Source organism: Muscardinus avellanarius (genome assembly GCF_963383645.1).
Source record: "Muscardinus avellanarius genome assembly, chromosome: 8".
Lineage (NCBI taxonomy): Eukaryota > Metazoa > Chordata > Mammalia > Rodentia > Gliridae > Muscardinus > Muscardinus avellanarius.
Window position 1 is genome coordinate 91,354,816 of NC_137794.1, and position 18,108 is coordinate 91,372,923.

Below are 18,108 nucleotides of genomic sequence, written 5' to 3' on the forward strand. Positions count from 1 at the left end.
TGAACTAGGTCTGCAGGGCGGGTCGGAGGAGAGGCGGCCGGACCGGTTCCACCGACTGCGCGCCGGGGCTGCTCGTGGCTCCACCCGGCTCCACGGGCGCGCACCCCAGCATGCCCGATCTTTCCCAGGCAAGGACTGGGCGGGAGGGACCCGAAGGAGGGATGGGGCGGGGACTCAGCCGGCCGCCCTGTCCTGGCCCGTCGCTGTCCGGCGCCCCCTAGCGGTCCACACCGCGCGGGCCCCGCGGGCTGGCGTCCCCGCACTGCGGGCAGAAGGACTCGGGATCGTCCGCGACACGCACGCAGGCGGGCGGCCGGGATCTCCCGGGCGCCGGCGCTGCCCATGGCCGAGGTGCTCGAGCCGGACCTCCGGGCAGCCGAGGGCGCGGAGGCGCCAGCGGTGGAGACGCCGGGCTGGGAGGCCCCGGAGGGCGCGGGCGCGCAGGTGGGTGCTTCCCCAAATGAAGCCGGAGGGTCCCATAGAGTTCGGTAAGCAAGTACGGCTTTAAGATGGTCCAAGCCCCCATCCCTGATCCTGCGCAGCGGGAAAACTCTGTCACTTAGCTGCACCCTCCCCCCCCCCAGGTGCGGGCCACACCTCTCTGCTAAGCTTGGGGCTGGGGGTCGAGGGAGAACGAATCACACCCAAGGGCGCGGTGGGACTCCGGGCTGAGGGGTGCGATGGATGCCTGTTTCTTTAACGCGTGTGGAAACCGGAGCCTTTGGGGCTGGGGCTGTCGCTCTCCCTAACCCCAAGGAGGGGTCTGAACCTCCAGGAAAGGCTTCGCCCTGCCCTTAGGAGCCAGGACTTTAGATCTCACCTGTGTGGTTGCATCTTACGTGCTGTGTCTCAGAATTACTTCTGGGAGTTTTCTGTGTTCCATTTTTAGCCCGGAAGTTATGAGATCCGACACTACGGGCCGGCTAAGTGGATCAGCACTTGCGTTGAGTCTATGGACTGGGATTCAGCCATCCAGACTGGCTTCTCGAAACTGAACAACTACATTCAAGGGAAAAATGAGAAAGGTGAAGACACTTTTTCTTGTAACTGTTGTGTCCATGTGGTGAGTGAGATCCCCGGCTTATTATTCACTTTAAGTTCAATTGAAGAAGTAGCCTTCAAAATACTATTAATAGCCAGATCGTCAGAGACCTAATGTTTTCGTACCTTGATTCTCCTTGGGACTCTTAGTGTTGGGCTGGATACCACGGGGTAAGATTTTTTAACCTCTGCCTTTCCTGTTCCTGCTGGATGAACTAGGGCTCTGTGTAACAACTGAGAATTCTAATGCTTTGGGATAATTTGGTGATTGTTTCAGTAAGAAAGTTTTACACACACACACACACACACACACACACACACACACACACACCACATTTTCTGAATTGTAAAAAAGAAAAAAGTTAGCTGGACCGTATTATCTGTAATTTCTCCTTTTATCTCTAAAAAATACAGAATTTATTCACCCAAATTACCGATAGTATCCGGGCATAGTAGCGCATGCTTGTAATCCCAGCGCTTGGGAGGCTGAGACAGGAGGATCGTGCAGGTTCAAAGCCAGCTTCAGCTACTTAGTGAGGCTATCAGCAAGTTAGTGAGACCCTGTTTCCAAATAAAATATAAAATAGGTCTGAGAATATACTCCAGAGATAAAAAGTCCCTGGGTTCCACCCCCAGTACCACCAAAATAAAAAATAAATAAATAAAAATATGATAGTTTAGGAAGTATTTAAGGTAAGCCATGAATAATCGAGTCATTTTGGCCTTTTATTTAATAAAGGTGAAAATTATCTTAAAGGTAAGTGTTTGTATCAGGGCTCTAAACTAAATCAAGAAACTCAGGTCAGAAAAGAACAGGTTAAATTGTGAACGCAGTCATAGATAACACTCAATTTGCTTCCATTCTTATGGCACAGAGATGAAAATAAAGATGACGGCTCCAGTGACGAGCTACGTGGAGCCCGGCTCAGGTCCTTTCAGCCAGTCTACTATTACCATTTCCCTGTACATCCCCTCGGAACAGCAATCTGATCCGCCCCGGCCTGCAGAGTCGGATGTCTTCATTGAAGACAGAGCGGAGATGACTGTGTTTGTGCGGTGAGTGGTAGGTAAATTGCAGCCCCGCTGACTGCAGGGTCTGCTGAGTTGTTGACTTTGCTGGCAGGCGATCACTGTTTAGCTCCTGTGCAATTTCACCGGGCTTTTTGCCCTTCTATAAAAAAAGGTCTGACGCATTTCGTGGTGTCTTCCAGCTGGCCTAATTTTAAAAGTTACTGAGGTCTGCTGCCAGATAGAGTGAATTTATTTAATGAGAAGTGTGCTGCATCCCTTTCACAGATAAAACACAGCACAAGTGTCACCCCAGAACAGAAGGCCACCCTTACCTGGACTCTAGGAAGACCTGAACAGATATATCTTAAAAACAGTACATGATACCTGCCTCAGTCTGCTTGGGCTGCTATCATAAAATAGTATAGATTGAGTAGCTTATAACAAACAGGAAATATTCATGGCTGTGGAGCTGGGAATTTCAATTCCTAGGTTCTGGCAGGAACCATTTCCTGTTCATAGATGGCACCTTCTTGCTGTCCTCACGTGGTAGAAGGAGGAAATAAGCACCTTGGGCCTCTTTTAAGGCCACTTGTCACTTTCGAGGGCTCCACCCTCATCGCCTAAGTACCTTCCAAAGGCCCCGCCTCCTGGTAGCATCACATTGGTGATTAGGATTTCAACCTACCAAGTTCGGGGGACACATCCAATCCACAGCGTTTTGCCCCTGGCAATGCAAAATTCATGTCTCTCTCACCCACAGAAGGCACACCGCTCCAGTATCCCTCAGTCTTAGCTCACTTTGGCATCAACTCAAAAGTCTTATCTAAATATCATCCAGACCAAATCTGGGTGCAATTCAAAGTATGATTCATCTGAGGCAAATTCTCTCTAGCTGTGAACCTGTGAAATCAAACATCTTCTTTGCTTCCAAAATACAGCAGTGGGACAAGCCTAGGATAGACCTTCCCATTCCAAAGGGAAGAAGGCATGGATAACAGTTCCCAGCTAGGACCGAGATGTTAACACTTGAGATGAATCTTCTTTGACCCAAGGCCCTGCTTTCAGGCCAACTGGGGCGGAGGTCACCCTTTCAAAGCTTTGCTAGACATGGGTTGGGAGCCCAGGGTTCTGGACAGCCCTGCTCCATAGCTTTGGGTGCCTCCAACCCCAGAGCAACTCTTATCGGTTGGAGTCACCCATCTGCGGCTCTGCCAGGCTGGGGTTGTACTCTGGTAGCTATACCGGTCTGGTGTGCCCTGTTCCAACAGCTTCAGAAGGCAGTGCCCAGGTGGGGACTGTCTGTGACAGCGCCGTCCTTGCTGTGACCCTCTGCCTGGGACTCTTGAGCACCTCCATCCTTTAAAATCTGAGGAACCACACTCCCATGGCTCCTGGACCCCACACACTGGCATAAATGAGACCGTGCCAAGGCTTACTGTGTGTGCCTTCCCGTCAGTCCAAGCTACCCCGTTGAACTGAACCTGGAGTGGCCAAGGAGTGCTGCTCTAGAATTCTGGGAGCAGGCCCTTGAGGGGGTGCAAGGCACTGAGCTCCAAAGACACAAAGGTCCCCAAGACCTCTCCTTTGAAATCATTCTCCCCCGTGCTCTGGTACCCCGGGCCTGCGATAGAGGGGCAGCCAGATAACCTCTGAAATGCCTTTGGAATCATTCTTGGAGAATAGGTCCTGGCTTAAAGACAGATGAAAGTTCCAGACGAATCTCTCCCTCAACGGTTTGCTTGGCTATTCCCTTCTTTCCTAAACAAGATATTTTATTTCTAATATAGACAGGCTAAGGATGACCCAACATTTTAGGCTCTGATTCCCTTTTGATTAAAAATTGTCTCTGAATTACTTCTCTCTTACTGCATTGCATTAGAGAAATTCATCAGAAGCCAAAGCCACACCTTCAACTCTTTGCTTAGAAAATGTTTCGGCCAAATATCTTATTTTATCATGCACAAGTTCTGTCCATGTAATATTAGGGCATGAACCCACTTCAACAAGTTCTTTGCCACTTTATAACAAGAATTAGCTTCCAATAATATGCTCCATATTTCCATCTGAGAGTTCATCAGAACCATCACAGCCCAATACAGCCCCCTGTCCAGCCCTTGGAACTGCCCTCGCCATCCTCGGAAGCGCCCTCACACTTGTCACACACCCCGGCCACTGTTGATCCCAATGTCTGACCTCATTGCACAGCAGACTTGCTCTGGGCGATCCACTCACGTCACTCCACTTCCTGTGTTCCAGGACTCTCAAATCTAATGAATGTCTCCAGATGTGGTTTTCCTACTTCTTAACCTTTCTATTTGAGGTTAGGGGTTGAGTGATCAAACCCAGTAGCTCTAAAACACCAACCTTCCCGAATCCCTAGACCTTCTCTGACCTTCCATTGCCTGTCTCAGTAAAGGGCTTCATCAGCTAGACAGCCTCCCCACCAGACAGCTTCCCCACCAGATAGCCTCTCCACCAGACAGCCTCCCCACCAAGGAACTTCATAGCCCTTGTCAGCACACTTTTCTCTGACAACTGACCCTAGAATGGGCCCGTTCATCTTAAAGGTGATTCTCGATTCTCTTCTCTGTCCGTGCTCACCGGGACCGCACCGAAGCCATCTTTGTTTATACCCCAGTTCTCCACGCAGTGTCTGCCACTCTCAATAGCTACTTGGCTGTTTACTGATCACAGTCGAAGTCTTTCTTGACTCTGCCTCCTGGCTGTTCTCACTGCCCTGTCTTCCCTTCTCCTCTTCTGTGCTGGAAATGTGATCTTCTGTAGAACACCACCCCCCTCAGCCTGTGGCTCGGGATGAAATCCTGTGTCAGCTCCCTGGCCGGGGTGAGGCTCCGTGGGTGAAGCTCTGTGAGTGAGCGCTGTGCCTGGCCCTGCCTCACAGCCCCTCCCTCTGCGCCTCCTACCCAGGCCTGTCAGGCTCTTCCACATCTTTACTTTGGGCCCCCGGCAAATTGCATGACTTTTCCTCGTTAAATGTCTCCATCTGTAAAACAGTGCAATCACAGTACTCACCTGTCGCGTAGGTCTTGCCCTGTAGATCAAGTGCGTTGTTTGCGTGGAGCACTCAGAACATGCACGTCCTGCCCTGCTAGCTCCAGTACTCTTCCTCTTCCTGAAGAGCCCACTGTCACTGCAGGACAAGACGCCTCCTCTGCCATGCCTTCCTCAGTCTCTCCAGCCGGCCATTCTGTCCTCAAGGCCTTAATTCTATCATTTTCATTCAACGTGACAATGACCTACTTAATAGACGTAACTCCCTTGAGAATATGATAGCTTGTCACCATCCATGTCCATGCACCTCGGCTCCCAAAAAGGTGGGTGTGTGGGGTGCACCGGGGCGCAATAGATGTTCATGGACAGGATAAAAGCAGCAGATGGATCGCTGAATTTAATATGGATTCAGCGAACAGGAGATAACTTCAAATGAGCTTCTTCCAAGATTTGTCTTTAAGAAAAAAGAACTAAGGGAAACAAATTCCCTTTAGGCTGAACATGGTGAGTGCTGGCTGTTCAGCAAGGCAATAAATAATAAATCTGGCAGTCAGAATGTTTCTGAACACATGACTGAGAAGTAATCAGTGTGTATGACGGAAAAGAGAAAGAGTTGAATCAACACACCTGCCACAGTTTATTTTATATACATGCGCACACAAAGATGAATCCATACATGCTTGCACACACATAATAGATTTAAAGGGAACTGAGTGCCAGAAACTATTCTAGGTGTGGAACAGACATTGTTGGATGAAACAGACCTTGAGAGCTTACATCTTGTACAGGGCGGGACTGATCTTTTGCACTGGCCTATTGATAATGAAATTTATATGCCACAGAAGGCACAGTAGGAATATTTTTGTTTCTCAGTGTTTCTTTCTCTCTCTCTCTCTCTCTCTCTCTCTCTCTCTCTCTCTCTCTCTCTTTCTCTCTCTCTCTCTCTCTCTCTCTCTCTTTCTCTCTCTCTCTCTCTCTCTCTCTCTCTCTCTCTCTCTCCTTGTGGTACTTGGGATGGAACCCAGGGGCTTTGTACCCCTGGGTTACACTCCCAGACCTAATTTTATATTTTATTTGGAAACCAGGGTCTCACTAAGTTGCTGAGAGCCTCACTAAGTAGCTGAGGCTGGCTTCGAACCTGTGCGATCCTCCTGTCTCAGCCTCCCAAGTGCGGGGATTACAAGCATGCGCCACCATGCCCGGCTCTTTCTCTCTTTTTTTAAAGAGGGCAGTGTGGTAAGGGTACTGGGGATTGAACTCAGGGCCTTGAACATGCTAACTGAGCTATATACTTCCGTCTTTTTTATATTCTACTTAAATAGGGTCTTGCTAAGTTGTCCATGCTGCCCTCGAACTTAGGATCCTCGTGTCTCAGCCTCCAACTCACTGGGATTCTAGAGATGCACCATTATACTTGGCCCCATGATTTGTTTGTTGTTTTGTTTTTTGGCACTAGGGATTGAACCCAGGGGCATTCTATCTCTAAGCTATACTCCCAACCCTATTTTATTTTTTATTTTCGGCCCTTGCTAAATTGCTGAAGGTCTTGTTAAGTTTCTAAGGCTGGCCTCAACCCTGGGGTCCCCCGGCCTTCATCTCTCAGGTTCAAGGATTGGAGGTGTGCGGCACCATAGCGTCCAGTGTTTCTTATTCTTAACCTTCAAAATCACCTTCATCATGCTCAGCCAGGACAGTGTGCTGTCACGATTCAATCTCAGAATATTTTTGTTTACGTACTTTAAAATCTGTATGTAGACTTCACTCTTTTCCCCATATATTTTTAAATCTCTTCCTCGTTCTTATAGCAGCCTCCTGCCCGAGTGGTTCCTCCCCTTCTGTGCGCCACATTCCTGCCTATTCTCTTACCCAGATCCGATCAGGCTGTTTTGGTTTTTTTTTTTTTTTTTTAAAAAAAAACCTTGTATAACAGCCTAAGGGGTGTGTGTGTGTGTGTGTGTGTGTGTGTGTGTGTGTGTGTGTGTGAGAGAGAGAGAGAGAGAGAGAGAGAGAGAGAGAGAGAAAGAGAGGAGAGGAGACTGGGGATGGAACCCAGGGGCATTCTACCTCTGAGCGACACCCCCTGCCCTATTTTTTATTCTTTATTTTGAAACAGGGTCTCACTAAGTTGCAGAGGGCATCACTAAGTACCTGAGGCTGTCCACGAACCGCGATCCTCCGCTCTCAGCCTCCCAAATGCTGGGATTACAAGCGTGCGCCACCACAACCAGCTCGATCAGGCTGTTTTTCACTGAACATCTTTTAGAATAATCTCAGAAGGCCTTAAGCTATCCGGGTGTGGTGGCACGGAGAATCACACGTTCACAGCCAGCCGCAGCAACTTAGTGAGACCGTGTTTCAAAATAAAAGAATAAAAGAGGGCTGGAGGTGTCGCTCAGAGGTAGAATGCCCCTGGGTTCCATCCCCAGTGTGTGTGTGTGTGTGTGTGTCTGTCTGTCTGTCTGTCTGTCTGTCTGTCTCTCTCTCTCTCTCTCTCTCTCTCTCTCACACACACACACACACACACACACACACACACACACACACACCTTAGGCTGCTATACAAGGTTCTTCTTTCAGGCCTCGACTCACCTCTGGCCTCATTTTATGCCTTCCTGTGAAGAGGCTTTGTACTTTTACTACGAGATGCTTTGTACGTTCTACTTTCTGCGCCTCTTCCTTTCTCTTCCCTTTCTTTGCTCAATAAAGCCACCCTCCATCCCAGGCCAGCTCAGATGACACTCCATCCTGGATTCAATCATATTCCCAGTGCTCCTGTAGCACTTTGATCCTGCCTCCGTCAAAATTCTCCTCAGGCTTGATGTGGTTGCACAGGCCTGTAATACTCAAGAATAGGGAGGCCGAGGACAGGAGATTGGAAGTTCAAGGCCAGCCTGAGAAACTTAATGAGATTCTGTTTTAAATTTAAGGAGCTGGGGCCAAATGTCGGTCTCTTCCATTAGAAGGTCAGAGATCTAAACTGTAGCATATGCGTCTCTAGTCCAGTGCCTACTCTGTGCCAAAGAGGAAAAAAAAAAAAAGGAAATATTCAATAGAAAGTTAGCCTGAGCCAGGTACCGTGGCACATACCTCTTGTCCCCGCTACTCAGAAGGCTGAGGCAGGATGATCCTTGAGTCCAGGAGTTCAAGACCAGCCTGGGCAACAGAGTCCGTCTCAACCAAATAATAAGCAAATAAAAAGGAAAAAGAGAAGAAGGAAAGGAAGGAAAAGGAGACTGATCAGAGGGAATCAAGTGGGCTCCACTGTGATTCTCCAACCAGGAGCATCAGCACGTACATAGGGATTTACTGGAAATACACCCTGAGGACCTTCCCTAACATACATTGTTATAACACACATTCAGGATGTTATGAATGTGTGTTATAACATACACAACATACGGGTGACTTGCATGCACAATAAAGTTTGGCGAGCACAGGATTCCAGCATGAAAACATGCTCAAGATCTTCCTGTCAACAGATGGGACTCTGGCGTTTTCCCAGGCCTCCTCAGTGGGTTTGCAGTCCCATGAGACTGGGAGCCATAAGTGGGGGGGGTCATTGCGGCCGCCTGGAAGCTGCACTTTATCCAGCATCCGGGGTACCGGCCCCTGCTCTTCTTGTCAGCATTGGTATTGAAATCATTCGTGTTTATTTGCTTTCTCCTTTGTAGGTCTTTCGATGGATTCTCTAGTGCCCAAAAGAATCAAGAACAGCTCTTGACGTTAGCAAGCATTTTGAGGGAAGAAGGAAAAGTGTTTGATGAAAAGGTGTTCTACACCGCAGGCTACAACAGTCCTTTCCAGCTGCTCAATAGAAACAACGAAGTATGGTTGATACAGAAAAAAGAGCAAGAAAAAGAAAATGAATGAGAAAAAGAAAGGAAGCTCGTTTCCAAGGGCAAAGCGCCTCCTCAGTATAGACATCAACACCCACCGGAAGTAATGTGTGTGTAGCATCTTCTACTTGAGAGTACGCCTGTGCATTTTGCTTATTTCCGACGTGCCTTTTATGTGCTCAAAGCTTTATGTAGATGCACAAGTCCGCAAACGCGAACGGGTTGCAAGTCTGGTGGTTTTTATTCCTGTGAGGATCCAGGGCACGTGACATCTTTCTTTCTCATGCAGTACAGCCGGGGTGCCTTTCTCTGCTTGGATTTGTGTCAGGGGGATGATATCCTCTCCAGATAATACCAGTAAAAACGTGAGAGAGGGATCCTGAGTGAAATTACAGGGCTGTGTTCAGTTGGGCACAAAAATAAATTTTCTTTTGCGGCTGCCACGGTTACCTTCTCTGCTGAGCCCTCGTCCCCACCCACCCACTGACCCTATGTGAGGAAACTCTCACCTGAAGATGTTGGCAATATCTTGTGCCAAAAAATAATAGTAAGTTTATGAAGTTAGGGTCTTCCTGTCCTACTTCCCATTCAGTAAGGGGACGTTTGGGGCTGGAGATGTAGCTCATTGGTAAAGCGCCTGCCTAGCATCTAGCGGTTCCTGAATTCGACCCCCAGCATTGCCAATAAAGTAAAATAAAGGCATTATTTTTGAAGAAATAAACACAAGCATATAATTTTAAAATTGACTCATATTTAAAGTGAGCATTTTATATAGTATTTCTAAATGTTGTATAAAATGGACTAGTTAGACTGGGTTGCTGAAAAATCAAAGAGGTTAGAAATCTTTGCACAATTGGAAAAAGCTTGCCCTTGGGAAGACAGAGTCATATCCAGAGCCCTGGTGGCCCGTCACGGGAAGGGACCCTGCTGCGCTATGTGCTCCAGGGCGGAGGACTTCAGGAGTTCCAGAGAAGAGCAGGCTGGAATTCAGCAGATTTCCCGAAGTAGCAGTTCCCAGTCACCCTGCTTGCCCGTCCAAGCAGAAATTATAAAGTTGCTTCTCAGGGGACAATACTTAAGTAAGAGGCTTGAGTGTCCAATGATGCGGGGCTAGAAGATGCATCCTCCCCTTTCAACCCCAGTGTTACATGGTATCTATTCAAATTAATCTCCTCAAGGTGGATCCTAAGTAAACCAACATCTCTGTAGTTCAGTTTCCATAGCTGAACTAGTGCCTCCTCAGTGCACTGTGCTAAGCCCTTCACCTAACTACCCACATTTGCCCCTCACAACTACCCACATTTGATGGTCCCATTTTGCAGATGAGGAAATGGAGACACACAGGTATTGGGTAACTTTTCCTAGACCCAACTGTGAGGGCAGCGGCAGACGTGAGCCCAGAGGGACCGACTCCCAAGTCCGTACTGTTGACCCCTGCCCCCTACAGGCTGAGTGTACGTATGATAGTGTTCTTCCTGCTTGGAAATAACTCACACTATTATGACCTCAGGGATACCTTTGAGACTTGTGTGTGTGTGTGTGTGTGTGGTGGGGGTTACTGGAGAGTAAACACGGGGCATTCTACCTCTGAGCTACACCCCCAGCCCTTCTTATTTTTGAAACAGGGACTTGCTAGGTTGCTAAGAGTCTTGCTAAGTTGCTGAGGCTGTCCTTGAACCTGTAATCCTCCTGTCTCAGCCTCCCAAGTACTGAGATTTACAGGAATGCGCCACCATGCCTGGCTCAAGACTAATTGTGTGTGTGTGGGGGGGGGTGTACTGGGAATTGAACGCAGGGGGCATTCTAACTCCAAGCTATACCCCGAGACCTATTTTATTTTTATTTTGAAACGAGGTCTTGCTAGGTTGATGAGAGTCTCATTACTTGCTGTCCTCAAACCTGGGATTCTCCTTTCTCAGCTTCCCAAGTACTGGGATTACAGTTGCGCCACCATGCCCAGCTAAGACTGTAATTTTTTAATATGAAACACATTATATTTTTATTTTTGAAATTGTTATGGATATACATTTTTAAATTTCAGGCAATTATTTTCCAAAGTATTTAGTTGCATATTAAATTTATGGACTCCTTGTACATTTATGCTTGCGAAAAAAGAAATTAGTTTTCTTTTATAGTGCATATTCCATCACTAACTGGGGAATGCCCTTCAGCTCTTTACTGATGAATGTTCACAGCATTCACATCCACCATTATTAAGCAAATATTTCTTTTGTGTGTGTGTGTGTGTGTGTGTGTGTGCGCGCGCGCGCCCGCAGGTCTGTGGATGGAACCCAGGGACATTCGACCTCCGAGCTACACCCTCTGCCCTATTTTTTATTCTTTATTTTGAAACAGGGTCTCACTATGTTGCGGAGGGCCTCACTAAGTAGCTGAGGCTGTCCGCAAACTGCGATCTCCGGTCTCAGCCTCCCAAATGCTGGGATTACAAGCACGCGCCACCACGCCCAGCTAAATATTTCTACTATTTAACCTTCAGTCCTATATGAGATATGAATTATGTATGCAATAAATTACATTTTAAATGAGAAGCATATTTCTGAAGATGAAGACTTGGTTCTAATCTGAAACTTTTCAAGAAAAAAAATTGTTTTTGTACTGTTCGAGTTCAAGGTATTCCATTTTCCCTCCTCTTCCTTAAAACATAAGCTAAACACCTGTCAGCGGTAAACTGACCAACCCAGAGAGTATTTCTCACAGCAGTGAATCAGTTACTTTAATTATGTGGCTGGCACAGATTGTGAAGTACTCCCTAGGTTAACATTTCTCTTGCACTTTTTCTCTCTTCTCTACAGGAAACGTATCTGTTTTGTAAGGCTCGGCCTTCCACTTGTGTGGTTGATCTAATTCCTGCTTCTCTCCTCTTTTGTCCTCTGCAGTCTCCCTCTTCAAATACTCCGATCAGTCCCAAACAGGCTCCAGTTCTTCTCCTTCTCCTTCTCTTTCTCCTTCTTCTTCTATTATTTTTTATACTGGGGATCAAACCCAGAGCCATTATACCTCTGAGCCACAGCCACATTCCTATATGATTATTTTACTTTGAAACAAGGTCTCGCTCCATTGCAGAGGGCCTCACTAAGTTGCTTAGGCTGTCCACGAACGTTTGCTCCTCCCTCTCAACCTCCCAAATACTGGAATTACAGACGTGACCCATCACGCTCAGCTGACAGGCACGGGAACTGCCCCTTCCTTCCACGAAATCCCAGTTTCTCCCAGACCTTTAAATAGGAAGTTCCCTTGCCTTGGTCATCCAATTCGTCTGAAAAGATGTATCTAAAGGCATCTTTGGAGGTCAAGGTTGTGAGGGATGTCGGGGGCCAAGCCAGGAAAAAGGCCGTTCCACCCACTCCTGTGCCTCTCTACATACATTCGTGTGTTTGTGTGTATGTCAGTGTTCAGATTGTACACAACACACACACACACACACACAGACACAATTTATTTGTGGTGCCCTCCCAGCTATATCCCTGGCCTTATTTTTGTTGTTATTATTGTTTTGTAGTATTAGGGGTTGAAACCAGGGCCATTCTACATCCAAACTATACCCCCATCCCTTTTATTTTTTATATTGAAACAGGGTCTCCCTAAGTAGCAGAGGGCCTCACTAAGTTGCTGAGGCTGGTCTCAAACTCATGATCCTCCTGTCTCAGCCTCCCAAGTATTGGGATTAAAGGCATGTACCACCCCGCCCATCTATCCTAGAGAAATTTTATTTTTATTTTTAAACAGAGTCTTGCTAAGTGGCTGAGGGCCTCACTAAGTTGCTGAGGCTGGCCTCAAACCTGTAATCCTCCTGTCTCAGCCTTCCAAGTACTGGTATTACAAGCATGCACCACCATGCCCAGCTTCTGCATTATTTAAAGCCTGGAAATGATTCATTGAAACACATTACACTTATTCATTCCTTTCTAGCCATCACTTTGTCTCCTAAGCAACTGACTTCCCCTTCACATTGCCTTGATATGACGTTTATTCTCTTTCTTGAGGTCCTCACAGAGCCCTTGTGTGTCCCAGGCACTGCACCAGGGGCTGTGCGGTACTGGTGAGCAACTGTGCTCCCCGCCCTCACCAGTGACTTTCTGCACACCAACTCCAGCAACTCCGCTCACCTTCGGTCTAGCCCTGCTTCCCGCTGAGGAGGTAGCGGTGAGCAAGACAGATGAGGCCCCTGTCCTCGTGGACCTTAGAGAAGGAGGGAGTTCAACACAAGATGATCCCGTGAGTCGGTACCATCAAGTAGAACAGGGCGGTGGGGTGGGATGGGACTTGGTCTGGTGTGGTGGATGTCGCCCAGGGTGGTCAGGGAAGGGCTCTCTGAGGAAAGGATCTTGGAGGCGTGAGTGATACAGGCTAAGGGTGTAGGGGACAGAGAACATCTTGGGCAGATATGACAGCCTCAGAGGAAGAGGCCACATTCAGTGCCTACAAGGGAAAGGGGCAGGGCTTGCTGGGCAGGGAAGCATGCCTGCAGGGCACCATCTATCTGGATAAAGAAACTGCTGACCTCATGTAGGGCTTTAGGAAACATAGAGTTGAAGGATTAGCTGACTTTCAAAAGCAGTTAGAGACTGGCTGCACTTTAGCTGTGGAGGTGCAGTTACCAGGGCGAGGCAGCTGCTGATGAGAGGGCTTTAGAAGCCTGGATTAGAAGTGAGGTTACTGAAATGAAGTTGTTATTGATTATTCCTGGTACCTATTTGTTAGTGTCGCCAAAGAATCCTCTTATTTTTTGGGGGGGCATTTGGAGTAATGGCAGAAAACCACAAGGAGGTAGTTTGCCATCAAGATTTACCTTCAAGAAAGTATTGGTCATCCATTTGTTGGAGTATGGTTAGCAGACAGCCTCCAGCATTTGCTGTCTTTAGGGCCCACCTCATATCTCAAGATAAGGACATGCTAGCAACACATGATGGTGTATGCCTATAATCCCAGTACTTGGAATGCTGAGACACAAGGATGACAGGCCAGCCTCAGTTTGCAAGACCCTCTGAAACTTATTAAGACCCTGTTTCAAAATAAAATAGGGTTTGGGACGTAGATAGTGTGACCCAATTCTCGGGGAGTACCTAACCTATCACTGGGTAAGGCAGGGGAGTTTATGGCATGCTCTTTTTTCTACGAACTTACCTATAGCCAATGACTGAGCAAGGTGGTAATACAAGATGTAAACATTTCTGCCCAAGTTGGGACTCCTCTAATAAACAATCTGCTCTCTGGGGCTCCCTAGTGGGCTGGTAGAGACTCTGTCAGATCTGCATTGCAACCTAGCAGATCTTCTCAATCCCACTTCCCCTCGTCTTTCTGGTGATGTAACTTCAACATGCATCTTTGTATTTTAACTTCAGCTCATCCTCAGAGTGGCTCCCCTGGTATCAGGAGCTCGAGTGCACAGAGGGAAGCACAGCATTTTGAGACTGGCTGGCTGGTTATGAGGCCTCCACCCCTCATGGAGGTGGTGCACAGAGAGCCCCTGCACGAGGAAGCTGTCCAGTCATTAAAGTTTTAGATGAAATGGCATCTCAGTGCTAGGGATGGATACAGTAATGAATGACTTCCTTATCTCGAATCCAGTGGAAAGATTTGAGATAAATAAAAGGGCAAGGCACTAGAATGTCATTACTGAATTGATCTTCTATAGGTAGATAATGAAAAGTTTGGGTCAATGAACAATCGGAAATTTACCTCTTTGGTAATGTGCCATCAAGTCCCTATCTCTTGCAACAGCTAAGCAGGACACACTGAAGGTCAAGAACAGGCTTTGATGGTAAAACTATCTCATTACCACAAATGTCCAACCATGCCAGGTCATATCAAGGTCAGTGCTGAACCTGGGAACCTGAACCATGTGATGGGGATATACAGTGGGTGGCCCCAACAATTCTGATTCCCTAGAAGTTTCTGAACATTCTGAGCCTGCAGAAGCAGCCCACCCCTTGTCAAAAATCAGTACTCCCTCTCCCTTCCTCTGTCCTAACAAGAGGAAAGACCACGTGGGGTTCTCTGGGAAGGCCACTGGTGCCCTTTTGGGAGCTGTTCCCAGCCCTTCCCCTGGCTGTCAGCTGGGAACCGGTTAACTCAGAGCACATCCGCTGGGGTCATGCTGGCTCCGATGAGGGAGGAAAGGGATTCCATGGCAAAGCAGTCATCAACAGGCCAGGATGCACCGGGAGAGGCATCGGTGGTCCTTTTGGGACTAGATTCTAAGAGTATTTGATCAAAGAGGCCAGATTTCTAACACAAAATAAGGGAGGCTTCCTTGACTTGGGGATCACTCTCAGGATACAGGATTGAACACCATGAATAAAACACTAGAAGATAGTGCAAACTCAGTGCTCTACAGAAGCTCATAGAAGTCTAGGAAAAGTGAGTGAAGTGTTGAAAAGCCTGAATTTTTTGGTCAGATCATAGAAGAAGGAATGAAATTGCTCAGAGAAGGCATGCTGGGATGGATGTGTAGGATTGAAATGGTTTGGATATAGGGTGCCTCTCTAGCCCTCATGGAAAAGGGGTAGCAATGTTAAAAGTCGGGCTTGGTTGTCATTTCAGCAGTAGATAACTCCATTGTAATAGATTTATCTAGATGGTGGTCCAGGTCGGTGGGGTGTGGTTGGAGAAGCTGAGACAGCAGTCTTGGGGGTTATCTATGGTTCCTCCTCGCCTTACTCTCTCGCTTCCAGCCTCCAGGACCTGAGAGCGAAGTCTTGCCTTCACCCTCTCTATTTCCTGTCACCATGCCCTGAGATCCACAGTCCCTGACCTCACATGGACTGAACCCCGAAATCGTAAGCTAATAAATCTTCCTTCCACTGGGCATGGTGGCGCACGCTTGTAATCCCCGTGCTTGGGAGGTGGAGACAGGAGGATTGTGCAGGTTCGAAGCCAGCCTCACTGGCTTAAGAGACCCTGTTTCCAAACAGAATATAAAAAAAATAGGTCTGGGAGTGTAGCCTGGAGGTAGAAGGGTTCCATCCCCAGGACCACCAGAAAAAAATCTTCCTTCCTCTAAGTTACAAGGTCAAGTCTTTTATAGTGAGGATGCTGACTGACGGCAACAGTGACCCATCAGATGACTATGCTCTCTGGGGAAGGTCACGAGGTCCCATCATTCACCAGGGCCACTGGGAATGTAGGTGAGAGGCCAGGTCATGAGCCATACCAAGGAGCTCCCTGGTGACTCTCTTCTGCCATCTGTCACTGGCAGGAAAGGCTGGGATGCAACTTGGCTTGCTGAGAGCAAAGGGGCTGATGATGAGGCCACAAAGACCCAGGTGGAGAAGCTGAGCACAGATACCAGGGCATTGTCATTATCGTGCTAGCTACCCAGCTCAAAATCGCAGCCAAGTGGGCCTGACCTGTGAAGTCTTGTGGAGATGCTTAATAGAACATGGTATCCCTAGGAACAAAATATAGTCAACAAAGGTAGTGCTTTATGTGTAACCAGAAGAAGGCAAAATGGATAAGCAGGGGGCTGAGAGAGATCATATCCTTAAGGATCACAATACCCTACTAGGTTTCCAGAGCTGAGCTAGTTTTGTGACCTAAAGAGCTCATGACTGAAGAAATGACTGGATACCAGGAGAAAGGTCCTGTACCGTTTCGGCAAGGCACAGTAATGATTACCCCAGTCTTCTTCTAAAGGGAACCGTGGTTACTACTTAGGTGGCTGCGCGCTGGAGAAGGAGGAAAACCTAGATACCTGGGGGTCAAATTAACATCTGAAACCCAGAAACCTGAAGCACCTTTATAGTTCCTCATCTTCCATAAAACTGGGAGCCTGTGGAGGTTAGGAAATCCATGTAGTTCTAACCAAAGCTGGGTTTACAATAGGTCCCTTGGGTCTCTAAACCCTGAATGTATACTTGGCACTCAAACACATGTCAGGTAGAACAGCCACATTGGTTCATTGGGATGTAGATTTAGAATGTCAGTCTCTAAATCCCCGTTGTCCCCAACCAGGGTAGTAAAACAGAACCAGGACAGTCTCAAAAAATGTTCTTTAGGCATCTTATAGAGAACATCTGCTTCTGCCCATGACAGTGAAATAGAACTCAACTCACCCTTTCCTCTCAAACAACCAAAAACCCAGACAAAATATGTAGAACAATGGTGTCCAGGCATTGAAAGCCCATAGTCCAGGAGTATGATCTCTGAGAGAAGGGGAGACATGAGGGGAGTTCAACAGGCTCCTGGCCTGAAGGCAGAAAAACAGGAGCAGAGGCCAAGTGCAGAGCAGTGGTCTCACTGAGCTGAGGAGACGGAGACCAAGGAGATCAAGGTGGGGCGATTTGTGGGGGCAGCAGAAATGAGAAGGGGAAGAAGCATGCTGAAAGACAGTGAGCTCTGTAGATCCACTGCGGCCCCAAGAGGATTCGGCTGAGTGAAAGTGTGACAGGAAATTACCCAAACCAAGAAACAAGAACCTGAGATATAGCTGACCAAATAATTTATGGATCGCATATGGAACTGAGGATAGTTTATGCTTGGAGTGGTCAGAGTAGAAATAACCCATTACTATGTGGGGCATCAGGTAGAATCCTCTAAAGGGTGTTGCTTTAGGAGAAAGGGCAAGTTGTCTCTAGATTAATGGCTTCTCTAGACTTTCTCTCACGAAGCTTTACAAAAGCAAGCTTTGAAATGATCAACTTGGCTGTATGCCAGAATAAAGCCTAATACCATTTCAAGGACCTTAACAAAATCCACCGACAAACACAATAACATTTACAATTCCCAAACAGTCAATAAAAATTAGAACAGAAAGACAGAAAACTATGATCTACAATTAGAGGAAAAGACTAATCATTAGAAGTAGACCTAGAAGTAATTGCCAGCTTGGATGTGATCGGCAGACCCTATGATACTGGAGATGTCATGGAGTCGGGGGAACAACAACAACAGAAAACCCTGTATATGACAAGACCCAATGGTAGAATCACAATGCAGGCCCTTGGGGTCCTAAAGGGCTAATTGCAGGAGGGGAATGCATGGTTTTTGAAAAACAGTTCTGATGTGCCCTGATAGAAATGGAAATACAAGACACCAAGTGATGATGGTGCCCAGAAGTGCCATTCTTACCTAAGTCCTATTAGAACCACCAAGTCATGCAGTTGCAGGACTACAGCAGTCCATCGTAGGATGGAAATAACCATCCAGGAGCAGTCACAGCAAGACCATCTGCAAGCTGTACGAGCAG

General features: G+C 47.5%; 1 protein-coding gene across 2 annotated transcripts; it reads left to right on the plus strand.

The window, feature by feature from the left end:
• The first annotated feature begins 329 nt into the window (after positions 1 to 329).
• Positions 330 to 9,103, plus strand: HEBP2 (heme binding protein 2). 2 transcript variants are annotated; one of them, XM_080700245.1, is made up of 4 exons: positions 330 to 444; positions 890 to 1,025; positions 1,917 to 2,097; positions 8,736 to 9,103. In XM_080700245.1, the coding sequence occupies exons 1-4, from the start codon at positions 343 to 345 to the stop codon at positions 8,932 to 8,934; spliced, it is 618 nt and encodes a 205-aa protein (XP_080556371.1). In that variant the 5' UTR covers positions 330 to 342; the 3' UTR covers positions 8,935 to 9,103. The 2 variants fall into 2 exon arrangements, with proteins under 2 accessions (XP_080556371.1, XP_080556370.1); XM_080700244.1 differs by having other exon boundaries at positions 1,917 to 2,092; positions 8,665 to 9,103.
• Positions 9,104 to 18,108: the final 9,005 nt, after the last annotated feature.

Bases quoted from the DNA above. Each gene is read 5' to 3' on its own strand.
- HEBP2 (XM_080700244.1), top strand. From the start codon at position 343: ATGGCCGAGGTGCTCGAGCCGGACCTCCGGGCAGCCGAGGGCGCGGAG. The intron at 445-889 runs GTGGGTGCTTCC...TTCCATTTTTAG, and splicing joins CGGAGGGCGCGGGCGCGCAG to CCCGGAAGTTATGAGATCCG. The intron at 2,093-8,664 runs GTGCGGTGAGTG...CAGCATCCGGGG, and splicing joins GAGCGGAGATGACTGTGTTT to TACCGGCCCCTGCTCTTCTT.